This window comes from Branchiostoma belcheri, unplaced genomic scaffold (genome assembly GCF_001625305.1).
Source record: "Branchiostoma belcheri isolate BF01 breed outbred unplaced genomic scaffold, Haploidv18h27 scaffold4, whole genome shotgun sequence".
In the NCBI taxonomy this organism is placed as follows: Eukaryota; Metazoa; Chordata; class Leptocardii; order Amphioxiformes; family Branchiostomatidae; genus Branchiostoma; species Branchiostoma belcheri.
The window spans coordinates 3,400,803-3,423,263 of NW_017804020.1; the positions used below are offsets into that span (position 1 = coordinate 3,400,803).

The following is a 22,461-nucleotide window of genomic DNA, read 5'->3' on the forward strand; positions in this document are numbered from 1 at the left end:
GGGATTAACCAAATAAACACCTTTATTTGGAGGCAACGCTTTTATTGGCCCAGAATATTATCTCACAGTTTCTCGAACCAGTTCTCGTTCCCATGTACACAGTTCTCGCGGTTTTCTGTGAGAGTGTGCGAGAACGACAGGGGCTACCTGCAGTATCCACGGAGATGACATTACAGTAGCGACCTCTAGCGGAAGTGCAGAGGACGCGCCCATTCATAGAGGTCTTATTCTTATCACGATTTATCTAAGATCATCTTCTTTTCCCAACCCTCATTCAATCAGCGACAACCGCACTCGCAAGTTCAAGTATTTAAACCACTATTTAGACATAACATACTACTATATCGCTTGGCTATATCCGCGGAGTTGGGATTGGCTCACGTTGAATTTTCAAGAAACTTCCGCATTTGTGTTTCGGATACTATCAAGTGGCACCTGTGTCACGCCTATACTCTTCCGGTATGCATAAAGATCAGTGGCCCTTTCTCGACTCTGGGGCCACTGGAGATCATTCTTTGGATCTACCTTGTAGCTTACAGTAGTTCCATCAACCTCCCACCTACTAGTCAAAGTTGTCCTGTGAACTAGAAATGCAGGCAAGCACGTCAGCCGTTGAAAGCTAGGTAAACACAAACTTTGATCGCCCGGAGCGACACTCTGTCGGACAGGTAAGGTAAGAGCTGAAGCCCCGGCGGCCATTTTAGACACTCTTGACTGAGACCATAGCGGCCATCGTCACAGGCATGCAACTTTGCAACAGGTGACTACGTTCGGATCTCCACAAGGCTACCTGGCGTCTACAGGTGACCTAAGGCGTTTCCCCAGGTGTGCGTGCGAGGCGTAAAAAGAAACGGACGATCCTGTAACTGTGTGACAATGCCGTGTTAAAAGACCTGGCGCTGAGTACTTCTAGTACTTTCGCGTGTCCGCCCGTGGCGTGTTTTCTAACAGGTGTCATGGGAATTTCCATCGCCTGAGTATACCTCAACTCGGAAAGGTCTGCTACCGTGAAGAACCAGACTGGTTATACCATACTCCAACAAGTACGTGTACAACTTACAGCCTGACTATACCTTACAAAAATATATAACTTGCAAGGCAACATGTTGTTCCTTTGGAGGACACGAGTTTTGCTTCTTCTACTGTTGTGCTTGGCTTCACAACAAAGCGATGGCCGGGCAAGAATGGTTGAGACTAGAGAAATGGACTGCTCTTCAAACTGTTCCCAACAGGTAAGGGCGTGGCTTTAATAAACTTCACGTTCACATCTGTTTTCAAACAATATAATCAACATTGAAATGTTGGAAAAGCTACAAATTTAGCGATAGAGATCACCCCACCCCCCACCGTCATTGATTTTGCTGTATTACGCATATACCCAAGTCAAAATCTTGGTATTGCTATTGAAGTACACCTGTTACAGTTGCGCGTGTTACTATTGCTTAACGACACTGGAACGTGTTTTTTGTAACGTCCCGATGTGTCAATAAACTTGGCGGGAGTTCAGGATGTGCTTGAGTGCTAAAATACCACCAGCAGATCAAACTACATATTTAAAGTATACCAGGACACCACACTGGTTATGAAGTTGTTTTATCAATATTCAGCACTTTTATTCAGCAATTTGTCATTGGTCTCGAAGCTCATGAAAAGGTGGATATGACCCAGAACCATCTTTTTGTTTAGCATAAAGAAAATGTTGTCTCGTGGGTAAACCTTGTACCTTTCTTAGCGAGCTGAACACATCAAATAGATCTGTTGTCGAAATGGCAAGCTGCCAGTAGATTAGACTAAGTTAAGACCGTCCAACCTGGTACGTGTGGACTTTCTGTATCATATTTCATTCTTTTTGTTCTCTTGTTTTTATTTCTATAGGTTTGTGTGTATATGGCTTGTTTAGGAATTGAAAGGTTTATTGTCATTGTTTCACATGGTTGCACATGGCACGAATGTGAAAGTTTTTTTGACATGTTGTTTTACGGAATGCCTATGTACATGAGTCACGTACGTGAGCCCGATTGACTCTGTAAACACCTTTATGTGGTGCTACTATGGACTTCCGAGAAATCGATAATTCTTCCACAGAACCCCTGCTGGTGAGAAACTGACCTGTCGATTACTAAGCGGTATGTTTGTATGTGACCTGTAATGTTATATGTGTGTATTGTGACGGATGTACTTTGCACTGTACGTACGGTGCGTTGCCACATATATGCTCATTTTGGAAATTATGGGCTGTCTGTCACAAAGGGTGATTAGTGCAGTGAACAACGAATAATTTGTAAAAGCCTAGCCAGGGGTCATGGAAAAAGTAAGTTGCCTGCCATCTTCCTGTGATACTAGTATATTGTTGTCCCTCACTAGCTTGTACTTCTTATGTATGCGTGCGTGCGTGTGTGTGTTTGTGTGTGTGCGTGTGCATGTGTGTGTGTATGTGTGTGTGTGTGCGTGCGCGTGTGTGTTTGTGCGTGTGTGCGTGTGTGTGTGTGTGTGTGTGTGTGTGTTTACGCCTCACGTGTGTGCATGTTCGTGTCTTTGTGTGTGTATGCTGTGTGTGTGTCTTTGTTTGTTTATGTGTGTGTGTGTGTGTGTGTGTGTGTGTGTGTGTGTTGTATGTGTTAAGTTGATATTTGAGTTGTATAGTCCAAAAGAATGCGTCCGACACATGTAAGAACATGTATGCACACAAAAATTCCGATCATATGCGTCAGAAAGAAATGGACAAAGAAGGGAAAGTCCCTGACGTGTAGTTTGTTAACGATCCCAAATAAAACTGTGTACACATAATTCAAGTTCCACTCAGTAGGATAACATGTTTGGCCATAATATATGCCGAGTGGTTGACGAATTGCTGTAATTTTCATTTACAACATTGTGCCACTCCCTGGAGACAGAGGAATCCATTCAAGTGACAGGAGTACAAATATGCATTCTATTACACCGTCGACTCTGAGAGCAATAACACCATATGTTAGCAGAAACATTAATAATTCAAATACCAGGTGACTTGGGAATTGTCGGGCCAAGGGTATATATTGTATAGCATCAATTACTGACTACGTGATGTACATTTGGCCTGAAATGCTGGGAAAAGTCTTGTAACTGAAAATTAAGGAAATACAATGGGGTCCTTGTTCTGTCACTTGGATGGTTGTTCAACTTATAGTTTACGTGTGTGGTGATGAAGAAAGGGACAAGATCAGTACCGCAAGGTATGTTAAACCAGCACCTAAGGCTAAAGTTTATCGGAAAAATAGCCATTCTCCAAACAACAGACAGTTGTCTTAGGTATGTTTGTCTTTTTTGGAACGTGTTGACCTTACTGAGATCACAGGAGCGCATGTAATACGACCACCTGGAATGCTGCGTAACTTGACCGGCTCCATCACACGTACCCATTCGCGCGTGACATCTTTCAGAAATACACTGTAAAAACAAAACTGTCTTTAACCATAACGTGCCTGTGGGTCAATTCTGCATAGGATTTGTACTTGTGGTAAGATAGGTTCTTTTGGCGATAGTTTAATGTTGCTATAGATTTACGTAATACGTTACGCCAGTGTGCACTGCATATTCTAAGTATGGGAGAACTGCTTGCTCAAGACCGTACTAGTCCACCCATCTACCCATCCGGGTTTTGTTTGTCACCTGTGCGCATACCGGAAACGGTGCTAAGACTCAGAACATAACATGAAGTGAAGCGCCTCGTCAGTACTCATTCAATGTCAAACACCAGACAGGAACACACTGGCACCCACATCTGTTTACAGCGGGTACATCTGAGAGTTGTTGAGGGGTGGTCATTTAACGGTAAAGACAGGGACAAAGTATTTTAGATTGATAGCAATTGGAACTTTAAATGAGGGAGAGGAAACAAAAGTTAAGTTCAGGAAAAAAGGTTTTTGACCACAAGGAAGTGTCGAGTACATAAAACAACAGGTACAACAAAAAAGAGACAGAGTAAACAAACAAATGTGTTTGTTGTGCATTTCGCCCACACAAGCGCTGTTACGTTTTACTTTCATTTTCAAGACACTGAAATAATGTACCTCTGTGGTGCATTGGATATGGGGAAACAACATCGTCTGAATTACTTACACGCGTCACAATGTCGACTTCGTTCTGTAATGTTGACAACGTGGCATACTGAGGAAAACTCAAATTGAAAACTAGACTCTTCTCTGAGACAAAGTGTAGATCACCAATACTAATACATGTATACTGTTCTCATATGTTCCAGGGCTTGCCCTGTCGGGTTGAGAAAGGTAGGTGATCATCTTGTAAAGATTTATCAATTTTGAAATCTTACGATTTTTTGAAAATTCTTTGTACTCTGAAAAGAACTGTACCGCCTGTGTGTGTCATACCCAGATACATGCACTGAGTTACTGAGAACATTGAACGATATTCTATAATACTGTATTGATTGATGGTTTTGATGACAATTTGAAATGCATGAAGATATGCCAAGCTGTCTTTTCAAGCTGTTTCTCCCTCCTCAGAGTGCGACTGGTGGTGTACCGCGTACAACGCCACACAATGTCCACAGACGCCTTCCAAACCGAGTCTAAAAAGACCAGAGCCATTCGTGTTTCAGTCAGGGGACGGAGAGAACGCCAAGTACCACCTCGGGCTTAACATCACATGGGAACCGCCAGACGATGGTAGGTGTGGCTATGTGTGTGTGTTTATAAGTGTTTATATTTGTGTGTGTTATGTGTGTGTGTTTGTGTTGACGTTTTGTCTGTGTGTGTGTGTGTGTGCGCGCGCGCGCGCGCGCGAGCGTGCCGAGAGAAGGAGAGAAAAAGAGAAAGAAAGAGACTGAGTTTTAGAGTGAACTGGCATAGAAGAGAGAATCTACGTCCACAATTTCAAGTGTAGTTGTGGGATTTTAAGTTGCTCTCACAATCGTTTCCCTCCCTTCGCAGGTTCCATTGTGTTTGTGCGGGGATTCCAGATCCGAGTTATGAGCAGAAATTCTGATGATTTGGGCTGGAATTACTGCGTAACTTTGAACATCACGGGCGCAAAGTTGTCCATGGTAGCTCCAAAGGTACTAACTATGTCTCTCACGACATCTTTTTCCATTGATGGTTTAGCATCGCCTGTAAAGATGGCCAGAGTACGTTTCCGTCAAACATGATTTTTTTATTTTGCACGACTACATACGTAGAGATATTTCACGGGGTCTGAATGTACAATTTTGTATAAGAATATAATTTCTAAATCTCCATGCCGCGTTCTGTTTGTTACAGAGGAAGTTTTACTACAACTGTTTTGGAAAGGACCCTGACAACCCCAAAATCTTCTTGCCGGGAAAGACATACCACATAGTCCTGTACAGCAAGCCGGAGCAGGGCCCAGGGCACAAGGACCAGAACGTGTCTAGGGACATTACAATGCCGGGTATGGTGTCCAGTCCTATCATATGGGCCTATAGGGCTAAGTATGCTATTGTCAAATTTGTCGTTCTGTAACATACGTTTGTAAAACACTGGATAGGTTATAAGAAACCTTACATGTATATCGAGGATTAAAAGACATGTCTGGTTTCAGTCGTTAACCACTAATTAACCTGTTTATGTTAGGATAACAGTTATCATCTTTACTCTGTACTTTCTTTAGACTGCGATAGACCTGGCATGGAAAAAGTGGAAGAGTGCAAAGGTGAGTCGTTCTTTTTACCGTTCTGTGTAATCTAATGTGAAAAATAGATACTTATTTTATAGATGGCTGTGTGAATTTACAGGGCCACAATGTGGTGCTATATGCAAATGCCAAAGTAATGAATGATAAAAAGTATGTGTTTTATACGTTGTATTTAATCGCTTCATTAATCGTCTATCCTATCAAAAGTCACCCCCGACAATTGGACTCCAGCCTATATCAACGTCTCTGTGAACGGAAGCACCGTGAACGTGACCTTTGACCCGGCTCCGAGTACGTTCATCTTTGATGGTTACTTTGTGTGGCTCAAGCCCACAGGAGACAAGGGCGAGGAGAGGGAACTTCAAACTACGACGGTGAGTCGACATGTGTGGTTAGAAAGACGATTGACTATGGAAAATCTACAGGCGAGTCTTGGGATGCTATGTCTCTATGTCATGAGAATGAATGTAATAGCTAACATCCCATACTGTTGTCTTTTCAGAGCAATGTTTTGTTCCAGGACGTTCCAAATGGAAGATATACAGTCAAACTAAGGGTAAGACAGCCTTTTTTTTTTTAAATTAGTCGATAAGAAGAAATGTACATGATAAGAGAGATATATGCTTGATTTCATTTTCGTGTCGGACATGTCATGCATGAGCAAGAAAACAAACTGTACTGTATTATCGGGATAGAATGAAGTTGGTTTGATCACTTGGAAGTATTTTTTCTACCCAGTTGAAGAAGCGAGAGTGTGATTGTATTGACTCGATGACTGTGAGGCCATTTATCGTGCAAGGTCAGTACACTACTGTTTTCATTTTAATTTTCAACATTGACCATTCTGTCAAGTACAGCCCAGAAATATTTACCACTAGCCCCAGGGCATCACCCGCAAATCTCAATCCAAAAGTTTGCAAAATTTACTATGTTAAAAGTAGAAAATAGTAAAAATGTGTGAATCAGACGTAGATTGCTAGAATACAGAGTCTCGCAGATTCTCTGCAACGAATTTTGTTGCTCTTCACCAGCTGAGCAGTAAAGAGCGATACAGGTTAAACTTTGCTGAGATAATGTTTTTCTGCTGTCAACTTTTAGGTCTAATACAGACACCTAACCCTACCACTACACCACCAACTACAACCGGCTTTCTTACTACAACCGTTTTTTTCACTACAACCGTACATGTACAAGTTACAGTACAACTGTCTTTCTCACGGAGACCATCTTTACAACAGTAACTTGCATGCATATACTGAGATAATGTTATTCTGCTGTCAAATGTTAGGTCCAACAACGACCCCTTACCCTACCTCTACACCGTCCACTACAACCGGCTCTCTCACTACAACCAGCTTTCTCACTACAACCGGGTTTCCCACCCTTACAACAGTAACTATCGGGCCTACTGGGGTCGGACCCTACCCGACTGATGGTAGCGGTTGTGGGGAGTCTTGCAGGCGTGCTGGTAGCGGGAGTTCTGTTGTTCCTTATGTGGAGACGGGCGAAGTTCCAAAGAGGCAAGTAGATCAATACTAAACTATGTATCGTAACTATTAACGTGTTCTACTATGGTCCTTTTTAATGACGATATTTGAGTGCAAACATTTACTGCATGTATTCATAAGTTGCTGATTCTTTCCGTGGCTGTTTGAGTTAGGATTTAGTATGGACATCAAAGACTTTTTTTACTTAAAACTTCACATGTGGGGACCATGGTGCCATGTTAAAAGTTGCTTTTAAGGTTCCTTTTTTGTCAAGAACGTGCAACGTAGTGTTCACAAATGTACAAAGTAGATTGAATTCATTCTGACATCTATAACACCAAAGTCAGGCTGAATAAAAGTTCTCAACGGGAACTACGCGGCTCCAGATTTCTTTTACTGAGGGACGACTGCGGTATGCTCGAGGAATGAATCCACTCTACTATGAAGTGTTCACAAATCGTTTAACATGTGCAGGCACAGAGACATGCAATCTACCAGACGATGAACAACCGGATGGGAACGGCATAACAACGGCAATCAACAACGGCGTGCGGCGAATGATAGCACAGGGCCAAAGACATGGAGACAGCCAGGGCGCTTCCGGACAGGACGAGGGATCTACGGAGGCGTTACTACCGAAACGGCCAGAAAATTGTAAATCAGACTAGAATATAATATACATAGACTACTGGACGTACGAATAACCTACATGTTGTATGTACTACACCGTTGTTAAACCCGAATTCCATCGACTTGGAAGGTAACAGTTTGCATGACTCGGTGGCTGACCTTGGTGCTGAATTGGAAGTCCTCATGTGTTAATATTCCATCTGCTGTTCCGGCGTGCATGAAATTTGAAGTATTTTCCAGCCATATTTTATGATCGTCAACATAATATGTTCTTGTACCCATCAAGTATGTAATTTTAGTCTCTCTTCGACCATTGGTACTATTATATGTGTGGGTAGGTAAGATTCACAAAAGGCACAAATCTTTGATGTCCATCCTAAACCCTAGCTCCAGCGGCCCCGGGCAGAACCAACCACTTCTCCGTCATCCCCGTGCTGCTGATCTACTCCCATGACCACCCGCTGCACGAGGACGGCCGTGCGCGCCTTCGCCGCCTTCTTACGTCAGATCTGCGGCTGTGACGTCACGCTGGACGACTACTGCATGCAGTCCATCGCGAGGCTGGGGAAGATCCCGTGGCTGTGCGGGCAGATCGAGAGAGCTAAGCGGGTTGGTTCTAGTCTTCTGTCCGATGCTATCGTGGTTTGGGCGGGCTATATTTGGGCTTGTAGACGGTCCCGCAGCCCAATAGACCGATCCTGAAGCCCCGCCCACCTCCGCAAAAACAAAATATTGACGGACATTTAGCCGCTCTCACATTGGTCGAAGCGATGATTTCCCTTTTTCTCAATTGGTTGAACTTCTATAACCTAATTGTGACTGACTTTTGGGATCGGTCCCCGATAGGAGTTTTACGCCTCTAGAAGTTTTTGCACGACAGGAGTTGTGGCCTACCTGATCTTGGAAATGATTATTTTAACACAGCTTCAACTTTTGTCAATTATTCTTTTCCAAGGTCATCGTGGTGTGTTCCAAGGGCACCAAGCGTATCTGGGAGGACATCGTGAATGCTGAGCCGTCGGTCATGTCCCGGTACGCCCCTCCCTGTGGAGACATGGTACGGCCCGCCATCCACCTCATCTCTTCAGAGTTCCATCGGCAGAGCACGTTTGAGAAGTACATCACCGCATACTTCAGATACTCAAGCGAGGAGGACGTACCGCGTGCGCTCAACGTTGGGAACAACTACATGTATGCAAGATCTTGTACCTTTTAAAACTGCATTATGTTAGCCTGGTTGCCAGACCTATCATAGCTCCCATAGTCCGCAGAGGATGTAGGACTCGGGAGCTATAATAGGTCTGGCAATCAGGCTAGCATTATGTAACGTTGGGACGATACAAAAAGTCAATTTCCTGGCCATTTCTCAACAAAGTACTAGTAAGTAATTAACCCCACGCCATCAATTGCATAGTGCCATTCACCGACTCAAGGATTGGATGTACCAAAGTATTACGCCATACGAGTTCATCAAAGGCTGAAAAAAACAACACCTAATCAGCCTTATTAAATTACATTTTTGGTATTTTGTGGTGGTGTCACAAACTGAGTACGCGGTGGTCATTATAGAGTACTCTTAGTAGTAAATCTTTAAACTGGAAAAGCGACACGTGCAGTCTTGAACTTCTAAGTATGTGTCTAGACCACGTACTTACATGTAGGATTGGCTGTGAAAAGACGTCTTTGTTGTAGCTCAAGAGAGTGCAATTGATTGAGAGGAATGTGAGAAGAAAAACCCTTTGCTACCTTTTCTGACAGGTTGATGAAGCACTTTGAAGAACTCTACTTGCACTTACTGAGGTGGGACCGCCGTCCTGCAAGACCTGATATCGCCCTGCCAGAGTTAGGGGAGGACAGGTACCACCTGTCAGAGGCGGGAGGGTATGTCTTGTTCTAATTTCCTCGTAATATCCATTCTGCTGGAGTACAGAATGTAATACACGTTTGGATTCCCTGCCTCTACGGTATTTTTCACTCCAAGCAGCAGTTTAGGCTTCGGCTAATTTTTGGTGTGTTTTTCGGCGTTTTTACTAGGCTTTCTTTCTTTATACTGCTATCGTTTTTTTTACACCAGGCAAACAGGTGGCAAATGGTAACTGCCTGACAAATGGATACTGTCTGGACAATTTGTTACTGGCTTTTCTTTCTGCCACCGAAAAATATGCATGGAGATTACAATCCCTTTTATGGGGTTGTTCTCTGCTTTCGTTGCTTTGCATTTGTATCACACCACTGTAATTACATTTTCATTCATTAGTTTGTTGTTGTGTTGATACAGGAAGCTAAAGAGGTGTATAGATGAGATGACGGCGTTTCAGACCGCTCACCCGACTTGGTTCCAGGACTCCCAGGGCAGCAGTCAGGCATGTGGCGGCGGCGACGACACCTGTCTCCACCCGTACTACAGTCATGGCTCACACGGTAACGGGCAACAGCACGACTTCGGTGGGTTTTACTCTTCTCCTCAACTGGACGGACAATCTCGTAACTATGGCTATGATGCTGACTATGAGAGGAGTTCGGTGAGTTTGGTTGCTCCTTCCGACGTGTCCATACGTGACAACCGTCCGTTTGGTGCCCAACACGTGACAGACCAGTCCAGGGATGTTTTTAGACGGGAGTTTTCTGAATCTGGGGGCAGGACACCTGACACGGTGCCGCCATGTGAAGCCACATTTACCAACTCGCCACCTGTCATGAACAACGTAGTTCCGAACGGCGGGGTCGCGGAAGGTCACACACACCACAGTGAGCCAGCCGGTGATGTGGTCCCTGAGCCGACCGAATCAGACGACATCTCGACCGCTCGGAACCTCACTGGCCCGAATCTACACTTCTCTCCGAGTGTGTTTCTTCTCGAAAAACATGTCCAACAGTTTCGCGGTGATGGAGACAGAAATGCGGGAGGATATCCAAGTGTTTCCCGAGGAGGGCAAGCAAGCGAAGATGAAGGAATAGATACCCTTGTTTCGCAAGGACGTGTGACAGACGTCTAAAACAGTATATACTATAAAAGATTTGCTGTTCATTTATAATATCTCAAGAAATGTATGTCTAATGTTCTAATGGGTTATGTTGTCATTAAAAAAAGCAATTTTGTAAAAAAAAATGGATTGCGCTCAGCGTGTTATATATATCTGCTCTATTCTGGTAGGAATTTGAAATATGTATGGATTTTTTTTCGGAAACGTATATTCACCAATCGATTTTTAAAAAGAGTTAAAACTCTTTTGTCTCAGTTTGTGTTTGTGTCAAAAAGTAGGCATATGCTGCTGAGTAGTTTATATGTAATGCCCCCAAAATGTCCAGCTCACATGTATTGTATTCAGAGTGGCAAATATGTACCGGCACAGAAGAACCTTGCTTCATTGATGGCCGTTAGATGGTCTTCAAGCGGGTATATGGCTTGTTTTATACTTTTTGCAATATGATCATATCACAGACAGATACAAACCAAGTGTAAGAGTATATCGATTGTCTGGTAGAATATCAAGGCAATAAATCACCTTGCAATATGTCTATTTTATGATCATCAATGCTTCAACTTTCTTACGTTTTCATGTTGTAGTAGTAGCAGTACTGGTACTTGAAGTAGTCTAGTAGTACATTTGTAGTCGTAGTAGTAGTAGTAGTAGTAGCAGCAGTAGTAGTAGTAACAGTTTATTGCTAAATAGCATTGCAGCACGAGGGTGAATTGATGTTTTGTACAAAAAGTCAGGGATTCTAAAACACCTAACACATTAAAAAGTGATGTTGTATGGCGAGTCAAAACTCGAGTCAAAAGTATCACTTTAAAATTGCTTACCTTGATTTCACACTAATTTCAAAAGGTGGGTGAAATACTTAGGGTCTACTCATATTCAAACTCCAGACCACTTCCTTCAAATATTTCTTTGAAGTGCTTGTCAAACGCCTCGCTCTGTGACTCCGTGAAATAGTTTTTCCAGTCACCTACGACGCCTGAAAGGCAATACAAGAACAGGGATAAATAAAACAACCACACCTCTTGCAACTACCAATTGAATCAAGGGGAAAATATATAAATTCAAATTTGGCATTTTGAAGTTATTTCATACTCCATCGTAGTTTTAAGGACAAGCCACCAGGGGCCCCAAAATCTAATCTTTTCCAGGTCTCATAAAGACCTAACCACCTACCAACTTTCCTGAAAATCCATCTTAGCCTTCTTGAGTTATCCTGCTTACAGACACACACACACACACGAACGCCGCCGAAAACATAACCTTCTTGGCGAAGGTAATAAAAAATGTAATTCATTTTCACAGCGTACAGTCAACGTTTTAACTAAAGTACTGAAGCACAACTTTGGTTCTGTAAAGCAGTAATTCAGCAGACTACTTGTCATGCGCAGTGATCGGTCCAGAGGAATCACGTGATGATCTCAATCTATTTGCCGGCGTCCCCCAAGGGTCCGTTCTTGGGCCCACCCTGTTCATCCTGTATATCAACGACACAACATCCTGTTGTACTCGGTGTTCTCCAAACTTGTTCGCTGACGATACCTCACTGTCCACCAGTAACAGATCAATCCAACGTGTAGTCACCTCACTTAACAGAGACCTGTGCTCTAGCTGTATCAAACTGGCTCACACAGTGGAAACTGGAAGCAAACAGGGATAAGTGCAAGGTGATGTACATCACAACTCGCAACATTCCAAGGCCCCATGTACCAGTCACTCTGGGTGGAACTACCCTGGAAGTTGTGGCTAGTTACAAACATCTAGGTGTCACCTTAACGAACACACTCTCCTGGTCCAAGCATATTGATATAATTTCCACCAAGTCAAGACGATCTGCTGGCCTACTGTGTGCAATCATCTTGCAAGATGTCCACTTTCTGCTCAATGCCTCAACTTTCTTACATTTTCATGTAGTAGTATTAATGGTATTAGTAGTGGTACGTGAAGTAGTCTAGTAGTACATTTGTAGTATTAGTCTATTTTCTATGTCTATTTTCTGATCATCAATGCCTCAACTTTCTTACGTTTTCATGTTGTAGTAGTAGCAGTACTGGTACTTGAAGTAGTCTAGTAGTACATTTGTAGTCGTAGTAGTAGTAGTAGTCGTAGTAGTAGTAGTAGTAGTAGCAGTAGTAGTAGTAACAGTTTATTGCTAAAAAGCATTGCAGCACGAGGGTGAATTGATGTTTTGTACAACACGTCAGGGATTCCAAAAACATATTAAAAGTGATTTTGCATTGCGAGTCAAAATTCTAAAACACCCAACACTTTAGCGTCGATTTCACACTTATTTCAAAAGGTGGGTGAAATACTTAGGGTCTACTCATATTCAAACTCCAGACCACTTCCTTCGAATATTTCTTTGAAGCGCTTGTCAAACGCCTCGCTCTGCGGCTCCGTGAAATAGTTTTTCTAGTCACCTACGACACCTTATCTGTTGAGACTCAATGAAGTCGCAATATTAATAGTTGCCGGTCTTTGGGTATCCAATGGTCAAAACTGTATACCCCGGTATTCAACATATGGTATCGGGTCCGGACCGGAATATGCCGGGGATCGAGTTGCCATCCTTCAATAGGTATAACAACGTCAGGTCACATACGTAAAGTCGACGTAAAGTGGTACTTCAGTAGGTGTAAAACTTGACCGACTTTTCAGACGTGGGCTCTGTTTTAAGTGGGTGAAAAGGAACCAGATCAAAGTCCATCGAAGGTCATTGCTATTCAACTAACCGTGACAGAACGGGGAGGGCCTCAGTCACAGTTTGGGCTACGTTCCCTTTAAATCTTTTCGGCTCTCTTTTCTAGCCTCTATCGGTACCAGGTACCGCGGATCGCTGGAAAAATAGTTATTGTAGAAATTGGCCCAAATAAAGGGTATACCAGGGGAGTTTAGCCCGCCAGAGAGGGTACATTTCGGATCGCAAAATGACAGCGTCCTTGCGTAACTAATTGTCTTCTCCTAATTAATTAATTACATGTAATTAATTAATTATCCATCTATCGTCATTTTTATCGAATGGGGCCTGCTGCAATTTTAGGTTCTTTTTATCATCCTCCCTCTTCCTGCATTTAGTAGCTATCATCGGGAAAGCACAACGCCCGGCTTTTCCAAATCGTTACTACTATACAATGCCATACAAATTATGTATTTACTCCCCAAGCAGATTTTTTTTCTGACAAACGGTCCCCGTAAAACATCTGCTTGGAGATCAACCACTTATCGCCTCAGGTTCCTCCCAAAGGTCAGAGTCCCCGCCACTGATCCACTCTTGCCAACATCTTGTCAGAACTTCCGGTTGTGGGGAAAGTCAGAGAGGGAACTTCCGGTTTACGCCTGTGCCAGCACGCGCGTGGTTTCCCCTCAGCTTCCCTGTTCAGCACGGAAAACGTCATCCTTCCTGTTGATGACTCGAGCTACTGGAAAAGAAACGGTGATTTCCCCACGTGAGTGTACAAAACTCGTCAGCTGGCGTGGCTCTTCACTATTTCGAAGTACTTCTTTTCAAAGCTCGGAGTAGAGAGTACCGTACACGGCGTACCATGGCTGAAAAAAGCGGACTCTTCTTGCTTTTCCTGCACGCTGTATGTTTGGCAAACGTCGTGTCAGGTAAGTGTAACCCACCACTGGTACTACTACGTAAATTATACATTTATGATGCCTTATAACTTCGTACTAGAGTATAAATTAATAGCCGAGATAAACTCATATTAGCGACGTTTTATTCATACTATACGACAGATATATATCGCTGCCTATAGTTTTTAAAGGTACATTATATGTAAGATTGTTGTAAAACGGTCACGGTATGATTTGGTATTGAAGGCATCACATGAAATTTTAGCGTGGCAATACAAAAAATATTCTGGATGAGGAAATTTAATATTGACATTTACTGTCATGTCTTAGTACATTTCCGTCATCATTTCATACTTGAAGCGTTTGTAATAGCCCCTAAACAAGCAAAACGAGGATCTAGGAGTTCATTTATTTACCACAAATGATAGATAGCTAGAACCAACCAACGATACGAAACACTGACTGCGGCAACCGTCTTCCGTCAGTGACATCACATTTGTGCCTAACAGATATCAGTATGTTATGGGATAGGGTTGATTCAATTTACTACGTTGAAAAAAAATGAAAATCCAGATTTACTACCCTGAAATCGCCTTGGGCACAAAAACCCAATCCACAAGGAAACGGAGCGATTTCTTGGATGAGTAGTCAGCGATAGATTCCTGTGTTTATACTTGCTGATTCCCAGAAAAAAACGGGTGTTTTCACAGTTGTCTTCCCAGAAAACGGGATGAATACTTTTGTGTTTGCTTAGCAAATCGTGTTGTTACGTTTGCAAATTAAAAACAATTAAGCGCAACAAAAAGCAGAATCGCAAATTCCCATAAAAGATTATTGATAGCTATTGTTGAGTCACCGCATGAGTTCATACTGTCCATTCAAGCGTTGTTTCAGTTACGATAAATATTACGTAATTCCTTGCACGTACTTGCACTTCCTTGTTTCTCAAATTGCATCTAAAATGCAAGTTATAGCTGGGCTCAAGAACGCCTTTAAAGTAGTGGTATTTGTAAATCTCTTATCAACTTTTACCGAATTCGTAATGAGAATGAAGTAGGCTGATTGTCGAGTTTAGTACGCTGCATCTAACAGTTTCTGGACTTAATGACAATACCAGCACGTGCAGTACGTACGAGTAGCCAGTGTACTTTCCCAGATGACGGTTGCCATCTTGGAATGTCCTCGGATTTTAGCTGGTTTATCTGACGGGACAGATTCTTCCTGTTCCGCGCACAGTCAGGGGGCGTTCACCCCCACAGGCACCGTTACCATGGTGACGGGTAATCTCCAAGCAGATGTTTCGGTGGCTGCAAAATACAGTTAGTGTATCAAATTGGCCAGGCATGTACCCAATGGCCAGACTTTATCAATTTGCCACCCAACTGGCCAATTAATACTGCCTGGCCAATCTTATACTGTATTTTGCAGCCACCGAAACATCTGCTTGGAGATTAGTGATTAGTTATTCACTAGTCCACACTAGGGGATAACTAGCCTCTACCGTGGATCTTCTCTGGCCGGCTACCTCCCTTGGTATATTATTCCTTTATTTCGGCCAATTTCTACTATTTTTCCAGCGATCCGCGGTGCCTGGTAGAGGCTAGGGGATAACAGCCTCGTAGCCTGACCTTCGTAGGCTCGCCGGTATCTCTACGTTGCTAAAAAAGAGCTGCCCGTCCTGTCTCTTTCTCCTCGTAAAAGCCTACAGAGTGTAAACACTGGTTATCTTTGAACGCATGAACCTTTTAATCATCTGTGTTTAAAATGTATACGGCTGTCTAACCGGGTAGGTACCCAGGCTAGTCTATACCTAATGACTGTAAATCTGGCGAACGTAAATCGGCGAAAATGCGCATACCTAGTACTAGGCAAAACGTTTGTTCTCCATCTTTATTTAAATCTCCCCAGAGATTCCTCCTTTAGTCGGTATAGGGTGACTCAGTTTTCCTTGTGGAAACTGGGTAATAGAACAGCTGGCTACGTTTCAGCTGTGATGTCGTTAAATAGCAGTAGTAGAAACCGATAACGCGTGCAACGTGTATGCATATGGAAACTTGCGTAGTGCTATACACTCAAAAGATTGAGAGAAAGGACAGCTGTTGGGAAACTCCCTGTATATCACAGCGGCACATTTTTTTCCGAGAAAAAGACGAAGTTTTCAGTTCTGTTTTATGAAACGATCGTGATTTTGTTCCTCAACGTTATCATTGTATCCCTTTTCGCAAGGTCACTGCATGTCGTAAATACTGCTGCTTTTCCTCATTATATCGGTGTGTATTTTAGAATGTCGTTATTTAAAAGTCCCAACAGGCCACCATTAGCTAAATACACAATAAATCTCTCCAGACAATTGTGAGACGATTACCAGGATAAACAACTCGATTCGTGATTTACACATGTCACAACAGTCATAAGTGTTTACTTTGTAGCTAAACCGTATCAGAAAACTTATAATTTGTCATTTTTATTGATAAAGGCTTGGGGTCTTCTGATGTTTTGTCATACAGTAATATTTTGGCAAATCAAATATTCGTCACGTGTCGTGGATATTACTATAGATGTCTCTACCAAGATCTAAGGATCTCCAAGCAGATATGGAGAGAAAAGTGAAAGACAGTCTAGTATTGGGCAATCTCTGTCTAGTATCCCTTACGAAAAAGAGTATAATGGTGACAAGTGAATTATGTATCATTTAGGAGCTAAAGTGTGTTGGCGCAAATTCGACCCTGCCACAAGAAGGTGTTCGGAAGAGATCGAGGCGGATGGAGACTATAGTAGTGCAGAGGAGTGCTGCAGTCAAGAGCCCTTGGCGCAGGGATATTCTAGAAACCTGAAGGGAAAAAGATGCGTACCTTGTGCTGAAATCAGGGCTGCTGATGATGAAGAAAGGGAAGGTAGGTGTGCTTTTTTTCTTCATAATTCAGTTATAAGCGATTACGCCACACTAGTCAAGACTCATAGATCAAAAGATCAAAAAAGGAAATTCTGCTGCTGTACGAAGGTCAGCCACCAGGAGACCCATATTTGAATCTGACCTTTGTCTTCCTACGACCTATCAACAAACCAAATATCACCACAATCCATAAAGGCGTTCTGAAGTTAAGATGACTACAACATGAGGTGCAGAAACACATATGGGTCCCTTCTATTCAAACCTTACAGTCTGGTCTTACGCAGATTGTACTTACTGTACAAAACTGGTGTGTTACACCTAAAGGCCTAATCTTCGCTTATGGTTGGCTATTGGCTCCCGTCCCCCAAGGTTGGACTGAGTGGGGCGGCTGGGAGGGCTGCACTACCAGCTGTGGCCAGGGGTGGCAGTACAGACGCAGGCGGTGTCAGGGCGACCCGGAAAACTGTGACGGTCCCGAGACACAGGTGCGACCGTGTGACCAGGATCCATGCCCAGGTCAGTAGTATATCATGTGCAATGTAGTTAAGTTCGTGGTGGGGGCTTCGAGCTGTAGACAACGTTGGTCTCGCTTAGGATGTCTATGTACCTTTATAATATTCTTTATTTTGCAAAATCATGCCCGACGGCTAACTGCACACACAGTGTCAGACTAGTAAAGTGAAGCAATAGAGAACATGTCTCATCATCTTATATGATACTAGTACTACTACGTTTGCTACTATGGGATTTGACTCCTCCTTTGAGGGCAGTGGGTAATGAATTTTCCCTCGTTTTTGTGTAAAGAGTGGGTATTGTGTGAACTTAGTATACGTAGAAATGTAGTGTTTATGTTCGGGGATCGTCTAGATAGTAAAAGGATGGGAGATTATTGTGGCAACTGTTTAAAATAATTGGTTAAATTTCCGTCGATATCGTAGTAAATACACTGTTTTTCAGAATGTGTTTCATTTTCCACTGCATTAATTGAGCAATATTTACATTGACAGGTAGCGTTACTGCATTACTGTTGTATAATGTAACGGTAACCTCTAAACCCACATCTTTCCCAGTTGCGGGTAGCTGGGGTGAGTGGGCGGAGTGGGGACAGTGCAGTGTGTCCTGTGGGGCGGGGTTACACCAGAGGGTGCGGCTGTGTGATAGCCCCGCCCCTCAGTACGGGGGGAGGGACTGTGAGGGAGAACCTCTACAACTGCGCAGGTGTGACCAGGGACCCTGTCCGGGTAAGTGCCTTCATGTTTACAAATGTATTTGTTAAGATATTTCTGTAGTATAGGAAACTTAAAGTTGCACTATGTAACATTTGGACGATACAATTTTTGTTGGTAATTTCCCTACAAAGTAAGTTGAATCAATCCTACTCCGTTGCAAGTAAGTGTCATTCAGGAATTTCGAACTGGAGGTGGCAAAATATTACGCCTTACAAGTGTGTTCAAAAGCTGGAAACACAACGGTCAGTGCCAATCATAAATGTCAGAAATGTGAGATAATTGCATAAATATGTTGAAAAGAGGAAGTTTTAAAATCAAAATCACATTAAGATTTTATGAAATTAGAATATTTCATTTTTTGTGTGAAAATAAATGTCCCTTTAGTAGTTTAAGGTGCTTATGTAAAAAAAACGCGAGATGTACGATATGGACATGAGTGCCATCTGATTATCATCTCAATGTTGAAGTTATCAAATTTTACATGTTCTTTTTTCAAGTTCACGGCCAGTGGGGACCATGGGGACCTTTCAGCGCCTGCAGCGCCACCTGCGGCGAGTCTACGCGCAGCAGGAGGAGGCAGTGTGACAGTCCGGAGCCCCAGTTCGGCGGGAATGACTGTGCGGGGAAGGCGCGCGACAGAGAGCGCTGTAACGTGGGCCCGTGTCCTGGTGAGACTTTTATCCGTCAGTTACGAAATGGGTTTTGAACGGAGAGAAATGGGTTTTGAACGAAGAAAAATGGGTTTTGAACGAAGAGAAATGGGTTTTGAACAAAGAGAAACGGTTTTTGAACGAAGAGAAATGGGTTTTGAACGAAGAGAAATGGGTTTTGAACTTTGAATATGAATTTTTCTACAGTGCTTTAGTGTCTGAAATAAAGAAATAGGTTTTGTACAAAGCTATACAGGTTTATTTCTCTCTTTGTTAATCGACAACTTACCTGATTCCGCAGTTGACGGCGAGTGGGGACAGTGGGGCCGATGGTCCAGCTGCAGTGTGACATGCGGGACTGGGGTAGTACGGCGCACGCGCGTTTGTGACAGTCCGGCCCCACAGTTCGGCGGACGGGAGTGTCCACCAAACGACGGCGGCGATTCACAGTTCATGGAGTGTAAGAACACACGCGTGCCCAACTGTCCAGGTCAGTAAGGCTAACTCACAACTAGCGTTATAGTCTAAAGATCTTTTGCGTTACAATGGCTAATGTAAAGGCATAATAAAGCTGTATTCTGCGACTTTAGGAGGATACAAAAAGTCAAGTTTCTGGCCATTTCTTTACAAAGTAAGTTGAATCGACCGTATTCCAAAATACTACTAGTAGTATGACACCTTGCGAATTTGTTTAAAAGCTGGAAATACATACGGCTGTCAGTCATGTTTGTTTACTATCTGGTATTTTGTGGTGGTGCCACAAAATGAGTGCACCTTTTTAGGGCCAACCATAAATTTCAGAATTGTGAGATAATTACACAAATATGTAGAAAAGTGGAAGTCAGTTGCAATTATACTAAGATTTTTTAGTTAAAATGTTTCAATTTTTGGTGCAAAAATGTTACATGATGCCCCTTTAAGGGCCTTTTAAGAAGATGACTCTTTCGATCGTAACTGAATACACTTGTTCGTTGTGCACCTGTACAGTTGACGGCGGTTGGTCGGACTGGTCCCAGTGGGGCCGCTGCTCGGCCAAGGCGTGTACGGGACAGGTGGGGTACCAGGTCCGCTCACGCGCCTGCAGGAACCCCCGGCCCAAATTTGGCGGGAAATTCTGCAGGGGACAGCTCATTGAGTCACGTGACTGCATCAACGTCAGAGGCTGCCCAGGTACTGTGAACATGACCTGCAATATACATGTATTTTTTTTTTAGTTCAAGTGAATGTTTACTTTGATCAAGTCGTAGTTGAGATTGATAAAGGTCGCACAACAAGTGGCATGCTGATATCTGTGAATCAAAAAACGTTATAATTATGTCGCTGACGGAAGCGGTTGCTTTGCTTGCTCCGTATCGTTCTACAAATTCTTCGTTGGTTCTACACATTTATTGGTGGTACCGAAAATAAAGGGACTCTTTGCGTAGATTTTACTGGGCTATTTCAGATGTTTCGAGTATCAAAATGATGACGAAAATATGCTAAGAAATGGCACTAAATGTCAACGTCAGATTTCTGCATCTAGAATATCTTTATTTTGCCGTCCTGAAATCACGTTTGATGTCTTTAATGAACTGTACCTTTTTTTATAAAGATATACACGTACTCGTTGAGTTTTATGAAGTTATGTATCCGCCAAAGATGAGCTACATTTATGAAAATGGAAAATCTTATCCGACAGTGGATGGCCAGTGGGGTGAGTGGGGCCCCTATGGCGCATGCTCGAAAACGTGTGGCAGAGACAGCTTCCAGACGAGCATGCGCAGTTGTGACAACCCCGAGCCCCAGAACGGAGGGAGGGAGTGCGAGGGAGAGAACAGCAAAACCAAACCGTGCCGAAATCTCCCAGCTTGTCCGGATGCAGGTATGGATGTTTACAACTGTGTAAAGGTGGGGACGCTACTAACTGACCCGGCTGATGGGTCTAGACATTTTAGCCGAGTCGTTAGAGCGTCGGCATGTGGATTGGTGCACGGGTTTGGTCGTGGGTTCGAACCCCGGCCCGGGACCAGGGGTGTTTTTCTCTTTCCTAATTCTTACAACTGTTGTTGATATTGACGAAGATCCTCGTTTTACGTCCAGGAAGTCATACATAAGGTATATTTTCATATATGAATATAATACTAATGTGCATTTTCATTAACTTGGAGTCTTCAAGTAGACGTTTGAAACTGACTAGTCCCCACCAAACTGGCAACACCAAAACACGGTGGAGTACGTTAATTTGCCCGCTCAGTTGAGTGGGAAATGAAACTCCAACGGTAGACCGACTCCCCTAGCCAGTCAGACCCTATTTTTGTCAAATTCTACTATCCAAAATATGAAGGTTTGGTGGAGGCTAGAAAGGGAAATGTCAGGTAAAAAAAGATGAACTGATATTAATCACTAACTTTTGTTTCAGTTGACGGAGGTTGGAGTGCCTGGGGACGGTGGGGGCCCTGCTCACAGACCTGCGGTATAGCGTTCCAACAGCGCGTACGGACGTGCGACAACCCAACTCCAAGGCACGGGGGCCGAGACTGCCCGCAGTCGGCGGTGGACCACAGACGGTGCCGCGGTCTGCCGCTACAGTGTCCTCCCGGAGGAGGCGAAGAGCCGGAAGGTATGGCCGGATAGGACTCAACTAAAACCCTGCATTATCGAGTTATAACATTTCCAAATTGATGTCCATGCACACAAAGGTAATAGCTTGACAGGTTTTCCCTTTTCTTATACCTACAGATGGGTCTGGGTGTGAACGTGGTGACGGGCAGGGATGCGACCAGGTAAGTCGGGAAGATATGTCTGTAGTATCTTATTTTCTATTTTTATTTTAAAGGCATGCATCCGACGCAATTTCAGCGCGGCAAAACAAGGCAACAATTATTCTGAGTGAGGAAATATTTCAGGATAGGGTTGAGTTGACTCAACTTACTACACTGAAGAAATGACCAGAACATTGACTTTGAAAATCTACTTTTCTTGCCATGAAATACTCGAGGTGCCAAACTAGTACATTGTATCGGGCCGTGCGTTAGCCGTTTTTCATCGGCAGCCAAGAGCCCTTCCCCCGCCTATCTAAATTATCGCTACGGGGGAGCTGAGCCCGTATTAGGGCCTGCATGGGCTCGACTCCCCCAAGAGGAAGGGCTCTTGGCTGCCGAAGGAAAACGGCTAACGGCCCGATGCTAGTTTGGCACCCAGGGTAGTCATGAAATCGCTTCGGGTGCATTGTCCTCATTGGTTCAGCCTACTTATATTCACAAAACGTATACTATTAAAATTACACCTGAGGCTTGACTCGCTTGAGACAATGTGGCCACTTACCAAATGCCTTCCGCTTCCCCGTACAGGAACAGGGCAGTGGTGAGCTCCCCGGGTTCGGTG

At 43.5% G+C, this 22,461-nt stretch overlaps 2 protein-coding genes and 1 long non-coding RNA gene across 3 annotated transcripts; all 3 read left to right on the forward strand.

Moving 5' to 3' along the window:
* The first annotated feature begins 388 nt into the window (after positions 1-388).
* Positions 389-11,376, forward strand: LOC109476911 (interleukin-17 receptor A-like). The gene is given in 14 exon segments (XM_019777929.1): positions 389-1,232; positions 4,241-4,265; positions 4,503-4,664; positions 4,929-5,053; positions 5,256-5,406; positions 5,626-5,667; positions 5,881-6,023; positions 6,152-6,205; positions 6,388-6,448; positions 8,154-8,236; positions 8,238-8,375; positions 8,722-8,957; positions 9,525-9,647; positions 10,045-11,376. Coding segments are annotated over 14 exon segments (2,190 nt in total). The 5' UTR covers positions 389-1,103; the 3' UTR covers positions 10,763-11,376.
* Positions 6,169-7,169, forward strand: LOC109477457. Its single transcript, XR_002140671.1, has 3 exons — positions 6,169-6,205; positions 6,388-6,448; positions 6,938-7,169. It is a non-coding gene; the product is annotated as an uncharacterized LOC109477457 (long non-coding RNA).
* A 2,696-nt stretch (positions 11,377-14,072) lies between the features above and the next one.
* On the forward strand, positions 14,073-21,726 carry LOC109477158 (coadhesin-like). Its single transcript, XM_019778220.1, has 9 exons — positions 14,073-14,356; positions 17,023-17,220; positions 17,589-17,735; positions 18,290-18,460; positions 18,946-19,116; positions 19,400-19,588; positions 20,086-20,268; positions 20,777-20,959; positions 21,497-21,726. Exons 1-9 carry the CDS (start codon positions 14,290-14,292, stop codon positions 21,709-21,711), a joined length of 1,524 nt encoding a protein of 507 aa, XP_019633779.1. The 5' UTR covers positions 14,073-14,289; the 3' UTR covers positions 21,712-21,726.
* The last annotated feature ends 735 nt before the right edge of the window (positions 21,727-22,461 follow it).

Coding starts and splice junctions, on each gene's coding strand:
- LOC109477158 (XM_019778220.1), top strand. CDS start 14,290: ATGGCTGAAAAAAGCGGACTCTTCTTGCTTTTCCTGCACGCTGTATGT. Junction 14,357..17,022: donor TTTGGCAAACGTCGTGTCAG/GTAAGTGTAACC, acceptor TGTATCATTTAG/GAGCTAAAGTGTGTTGGCGC. Junction 17,221..17,588: donor TGATGATGAAGAAAGGGAAG/GTAGGTGTGCTT, acceptor CCGTCCCCCAAG/GTTGGACTGAGTGGGGCGGC.